This window comes from Austrofundulus limnaeus, unplaced genomic scaffold, assembly GCF_001266775.1.
Source record: "Austrofundulus limnaeus strain Quisiro unplaced genomic scaffold, Austrofundulus_limnaeus-1.0 Scaffold173, whole genome shotgun sequence".
Lineage (NCBI taxonomy): Eukaryota > Metazoa > Chordata > Actinopteri > Cyprinodontiformes > Rivulidae > Austrofundulus > Austrofundulus limnaeus.
In genome coordinates, this window is record NW_013952575.1 from 804,652 (window position 1) to 811,591 (window position 6,940).

At 37.1% G+C, this 6,940-nt stretch overlaps 1 protein-coding gene across 2 annotated transcripts in view; it reads left to right on the forward strand.

The window, feature by feature from the left end:
• The window catches only part of cep290 (centrosomal protein 290), a gene marked incomplete in the record, with an annotated part of 103,571 nt that overhangs the window by 82,542 nt on the left and 14,089 nt on the right, over window positions 1–6,940 (forward strand). For both annotated transcript variants that reach the window (XM_014017619.1, XM_014017618.1), the window contains 1 exon segment: window positions 5,176–5,299. In XM_014017619.1, the coding sequence (XP_013873073.1) occupies window positions 5,176–5,299 (124 nt within the window).

A 6,940-nucleotide genomic window follows, 5' to 3' on the forward strand; every position in this document is an offset into this window, starting at 1 on the left:
CCATAAATGTCCAGAAATGAAGTTATTTGTAATAATGTGGAATGGCACAGGGAAAAAGTATTGAACACATGAAGAAAGGGAGGTGTAAAAAGGCATGCGTCATTAGTACCTCTAGTATTATATTTACTGAGAAAAATGTTGACGTGTTCAATACTTATTTTACTCGCTGTATATATATTTTTTTATTTTTTATTTTTTGAGGTGCCTGGCGAGCAACTGAGTGGGTCAAGGGCCTTGCTCAGGGGCCCAGAGACATTAAAGCATTGAGTATATTTTTGCAGCTGCCTGTGAGGATGAGAGGCTGTGATAATGCTTCAATCTGCTGGCTTCCTTAGATTAATTTTTTTTTTTTAGTACGGTACCCCGAGACGACATTTTTTGTGACTCTATATAAAACTGAATTGAACTGACACCACATTCACACATTCCTGACATCTCTATGTTTTAAAGTAGTTGGGGGCTGTATATTTTCTTTCTTTAGATGAGATGTTCTTGATGAATTACATTTATTCTGGACCATGAACAAATCGCACTGATGTTTTAAACAGTATTATTGCGTGGGATAGGGTGCAATGCAGTATTTGTCTTAACATTTTATCTCATTATTATCACCTGCTGATAAAAAGGGAAAGATGGTGGTGTGCGTGTGTGTGTGCGTGTTTTTGTTACCTAATGGAGACGATTTTGACCATTTTCTAATCTATACACACAGCCTGGTGAGGACCCACTGTATTTTATGGGGACAAAAGCCCACTGGGGTAAATTGGTGGGTCAGGGGTTAGGTTTAGGACTAAGATGTGAATTTAGTTTAGATTAGGTTTAGGGTCAGGTGTGTACCTGTGAGATTAGGTTCAGGATAAGGAATCATGGTTAGGCTATAGAAATGACCAATAAATGAGTGAAAGTCAATGCAAAGTCCCCATAAGGATAGAGATAGCATTGCATTTAATTCAATGTACTGTACAATAATAATAAATTGTTCATTTTTAAGTGTACATAGTGTAGCTGCTACATTTTTTAGTTATCATAGAGTAATTTCACTTCTAAACCTGATCTGAAATGTATCCTGTTCAGTGTTTTGCTGCTTTTTTTATCCTTGAGGAAGACTACTACACATCTCTACACAATGTACAAATACAGTACCAGACTTGGATCAGCTAAAAATGACCAAGTAGGATCTCATGTTACTGTTTGTAAGGTAACGTTTTATATTCAGGTGTTTATAAATTTCAGAGTACAAATTAATACCAAACTCAATTGTGTCCTGAAGATTTGCTAGCCTAGTCTCCTGAGTCCTGACTGGGCTTTATTTTTGTATCAGGTTGAGGAAAAAGTTAATTCTTTGAAGTTTCTGGCAGGAGCTCCTGTTTTGAAGACAGCTGGTTAGACTCAGACAACGTTATTAGTCCCAGTGGGTGAATTATTCAAACCTGACCGTATTCAAAGCATCATTTGTAGGCCTTTTAGCTCCCGACACAGTTTTTATTGATTCCTCTCAGAATATAAGGATGCCCTTGACAGCACAAGCCTGATCTATTTTCAATGATTTATACCAATGTTATTTTATACTAGCTTCATTTAAGGCACTTTACAACTTTATTGCTCCACTACAGTCACTACATTTGTATAATATGCTTTTATGTAGATTGAAAAATGTCTTTATTATGTCTGCATTAATGAAGAATTGTTCGAGTCTACCTTGTGATGCATTTTAAAATGAGAAATTTCTGAACTTTTGTCATTTGCCTAATTTTTGTAGCCTGGTAAAAACCAGCCCCTTGTTCTTCGCTTTGCTTCGTACAGCCTCTGTTCAACCTCGTTGAAGTTTAAAATGATTGGAGCTGATTTTACCCAGTCACTAACGTTTGGCCGTGATGTATTTAGTCACCAGCTTGACTGTGACGGAAGGTATGTTAAGAAGCTAACAGGAAGTTGCGTGCGCTGTAAACAACCATCCACTACTGGGAAGAGAGAAGTTCTGAGCCGAACGAGATGGATGTAAATGAGCGCTGCAGGCTTTGTGAGACAAATTTAATTTAATTTGGAAGCCTTGTCAACACGACTAAATGGCTTTGTTCACTTCCTCCACTGCCATTGCTAAACTACAGGCAGACTAAAACGGCGCAGAAAATCAACGTCATCGTTCACAACTCCTCCCTCTGTTTGCTGATTGGCCCGGTTGAAATTCTGTCAGAGAAATCCACGTCAATTTGAGAAAGCCCAGATTGAGCAATGAAGGGAGATTAGAATCGAGCAGATACACTTTAAGAAATTTTCTTTTGTGTTTAATATTTTACCTTGTTACTAGTTTCTGTAATACATCAGAAATTGAGAAACATATGCCTGTTATCCTGTCAAAGAATACATGCCGATGTTAGAAATAAACAAAAAAGCCAGTATTAAAATCTGTAGTTATTTTATTCACAATACATAGTTTGTGTTTGTGGTGTTACTCATTGGGAACAAATGGAAACAATAATATTAATTTAGAACATATTAAAGGGATCCACAATTAGTTGTAACATTAAACTTTATTTGTTAAACATTTATTTTAACTGTAAAATAAAGACTGTAAAAATACTGTAGGCTGTTTAGTTTTGTAAATTTTTTAAAATATATTTTAACATGGACGGAGCCATTTTATTTACATGCAAAGCATTCTGGGTAAATGATGACATCAACTAGGTCATCGGTGCAAGGTTGCTAGTGAGCTTTATCCACCCTGAAGATTAATATTGGACAATATCTGATGATTTTCTCTTTTAAATGAAACCAGAGAGCGTTGACAGAGAGGAGAAGGTAGAAATGACTCAGCCTGGAACTGAAAATGTGGATGGAGGACAACAGAGCTGCTTCATGGAAGAAGAACCTCAGCTTAGCCTGTTAGCCTTCGCGCTAGCCCTCACGCTGTATTGCATTATATGTATTAGCTCGGCGCTAGCACAACAAACAAGCTAAACTGAGGTCCTCCATCCATATTTTCAGTTGCAGGCTGAGTCATTTTTGCGTTCCCCTCTCTGTCATGTAGATGGAGGACCTCAGTGAGAGGAGAATGTGTAGCGCTGAGCTAATACATATATATAGTGATAGCATCGGGGCTAACACTAAAGCTAACAGGTTAAGCTGAGGTTCTTCTTCCATGAAGCAGCTCTGTTGTCCTCCATCTATATTTTCAGTTCCAGGCTGAGTCATTTCTACCTTCTCCTCTCTGTCAACGCTCTTTGGTTTCATTTAAAAGAGTCGATCATCAGATATTGTCCAAGATTAACCTTCATGGTGGATATAGCTCGCTAGCAGCCTCATGCCGATGACCTAGTTGATGTCATCATTTACCCAGAATGCTTAGCATGTAAATAAAATGGCCCCATCTGTGTAATATACATATTTTTAAACTTTTAGTTTAAAAATTATAAAAACTGAACATCCTACAGTATTTTTACAGTCTTTATTTTACAGTTAAAGTATATGTTTATCATATAAAGTCTAATGTTACAACAAATCGGGGATCCCTTTAATGTGAGAGTTGTTTTTCTATTCTATGGTAATAAAGGTGGTATAATTTCTTGAAGCAATGCATATGGCCCACTACCTTTAAGACAAAGATTTTGGTCCATCTTGAAAATAAGATTAAGTGTGACCTCACATGATGTCATTCTCAGAGTATGAAGAATTAATGACTCTTATCTACTGCCATCAAATTCTATTTCTGTGGCTGTGTCTCAATTCATGGGTTGCAGCCAATGTGGGTGGTATTTGTCAGCCTCTTTCTTACATCACTGCCCCGTGCTGTAGGCTGTCCCCGCCTCCTCATGCAGTCGACAAAACCTCAAAAACGTAGGCTACATCTGAGTATCCTACTCGATCAACGGTATCCCAGAACTCATGGAATCGTCAGCAAATTAAATAAGAAAACAAACACGGCTGAGTGTTTTTTTTTTTTTGTTTGTTTTTTGTTTTTTACAGCAGATTTTTGGAAATTTATCATGGATCGAATAATTTGTTTTTAAATGTATGTTTAGCAATTTGGCCGGTTAAATTTTGCTGCAATGAGATGTTAAAAAAACTTAAGTTAATACTGATACTGGAGCTAAAATTAAATTATTAACGAGGTCACGCAAACATATGTAGAGTAGGCCATCTCATTTCACAGCTGTTTATGCAGCCGACACTAGCGGCCTACGGCCTACGTAGGGTTTGGCCAACATGGTGTGCAGTCTACATGGGCTGCAACCCATGAACTGAGACACAGCAAAAAAAATTTAGAGCCCATTTGTGTTGGTTAATGTTAACTAGGTGTGGTAGCCATCTTGAAATAGATAGACACCAAAAGATAGTCAGTATAGGTATAAAACCAATGATTACTTATTCACTGGTTCATGAAATAATTAACTTACCGTCACAAACACGCGCTCACATGGACATAGCTATAGGGAAAATATAATATAATACATAAACCACACACTGTACACCATCACACATTGAATATCTGAATAAACTTTTACCTAAAGAAAAATAATTCCAAACCTACTTTATTCAGTCCACAGTGGGTTCTGAAAGCATAACTGAAGTCCTGTACATTTTGAGAACCTAAATATAAACATTTGGTTTCCCACAGCAGGTGAACAGAACTTTAAAAACATCATGAGCTGTTTATTAGAAACTTTCCTTGACTGAAACTATGATTCTTATCATAACACCAGTCTTATGTGTTTGGTGTTACCTTATTATTATGATTAACTGTTGGGTTTCAGGAGCAGGTTGCTCGAACCCCCTTATCTTCTGGTGTCAACAGTGGTGGAGTAATATTATATATGACGAAAGGCCCAGATTTAAAACAAATTGTGAAAAGAAATAAAAGCATATCTATAATACCCGTCTATGTGGGTCCGAGACTGGAGACGAGTCGGTGCAGGTTTGAAAGATGATGAAAGAAAACACATAAAGTGATCTTTATTTATACAAGTATCTCTGTCCTACAGTTTAGTTATCTAAACCAGTATACACTGTAATGTATACCAGTAATGGTACACGTTTGTTTGAAAGTTACCGGTAACAAATTTCAGCTCCTCGCTTTACGGATGATATCTATAAAAAATAAACAATTCTTTATTGACACAGCTGTTAAAATGCAATGTGATACACAGCAAAGTCTTTTTGTACTTATCAAACACACAGACAACAGCAAGCTTTACCTCGTGATGACGCCATGGAGATTCTGATGTTACGGAACCAGCACCTGGAGGAAAGGCTCCTCTCCTTAGAGGAACAGCTATTCAAAGAGTCACCTTCAAGACCCTCTGTAAGTGATTATTTGGTTATTGAATGCAAAGCTAAACATGAAAATTGTTCACTGGAGCAGTCTTAACTTTTCCAGAGAGTAAGCGTGATTCTTAGACTGAAGAATTTTGCTAACAGGCATTTACACTTAAGTCTGAGAGTAGGAGGAAATCTAAGAAATTTTCAGCATTTAAGGCTAAAATTCCACTCAGCGAGGTTTGACAAATACAGGCCTACATGAGTCCACATTGGTGTGTGGGAAAACTAAGTCCATCTTAAGATTCAACAGCTTGTTGAACCTCCTACCCAATTTTAGTGCTTTTCACATGATTCAATCACTCTCTCACATGGTTGTGCAGAAATGTTGGTCCGCTCTTAAATCCAGTATCACTTCAGTTCACTAAAGTTTGCAGACATTGTTTCTGCACAGCTCACCTAACGTCCAGCCAAAGTATTTTAATCAGATTGAGGTTCTGGACTTTGACTGGACCATTGCAACACTTTTCTTTTTCAGATGTTCTTCTGTTGTAGATTAGCTGCGGTCTTTAGGATCACTGTTGTGTTGCATCATGACCCAGTTTGGTCCAAACTTCAGCTGTTGGACAGATGGCCTCTGATTTGAGTCTAGATTCATTTGGGCTACAGAGGAGTTTTTGGGCGATTCGAAGCCTTTATGGTCATTTGGCTGTAAAACAAGCCCAGATTGTCACTCTTCCACCGTCACGCTTGATGGTGTATGAGACGCAGAAATGCATGCTTGGCTTTTCTCCACACATGGCACCGGCCATTATAGGTAAACATGTCTTGTCTTGTCTGTCCAGAGGACATTGTTCCAGGAGGTATGCTCCCTCGTTATTTGTAGAGAGAAAAGGGTTTTTCCTGTAACTTTTCAAATCAGTCATATTTATTGTTTTTTCTACTTGTCCTGTGATGAAATTTAAACTCAGCCTGTTAACTGAGGCCTGTAGAGGCTCTGGTGTTTGTTTTTTTTTTTACTTTGGTGTAAATTTGCTGGGAAGCCACTCCTGCAGGATGATGGACTCCACGTTTTTTGTAAATAACCTCCAACCTTTCCCCAGATGACTTGGCAGCAACAGTCACTTTTCTAAGGCCGTTGTTGATGTCTTTCCTCCTGTTCATTGTGTTAAAATACATCTCAGCAGCTCCTTTAATCCAAGGGTGAAATTATTTGGACTTGCTTACATCCCACACAGCAATTTTTGTATAATAAATAATGGCTTGGTTGAATCTGTGGTGTGTTTTTATACACCTGAGGTTAGATTTAAATAATTTCAGAACCTGGTAAAGATCATTTTGTCTTGGTACATAAAACACTTTGAAAGAGTGTGAACACAGAGTACTTTCTCCCGTATCTGTTAAATGTCAACTTTCATCAATCGTTTCAAACATGATATGTGAGCTTTTGCTGCACCTTTTTAGTTTGACTTAATTTATTACTGAAGGTGAAGCAAAACAAAAAGCAGATTTTAGTTGTTCTGACATTTGTATTTCTTTTACCAGTAAAAAAAAGAATTCCTGCTTTTTATTGTCTAATTAAAAGTTTAAAGAATTTCCTGACATTTTAATAAAATTATGAAGTTAGCTTAAAAAATATTCAAATGAAAGATGATGATGATAATAATAATAATAATAATAATAATAA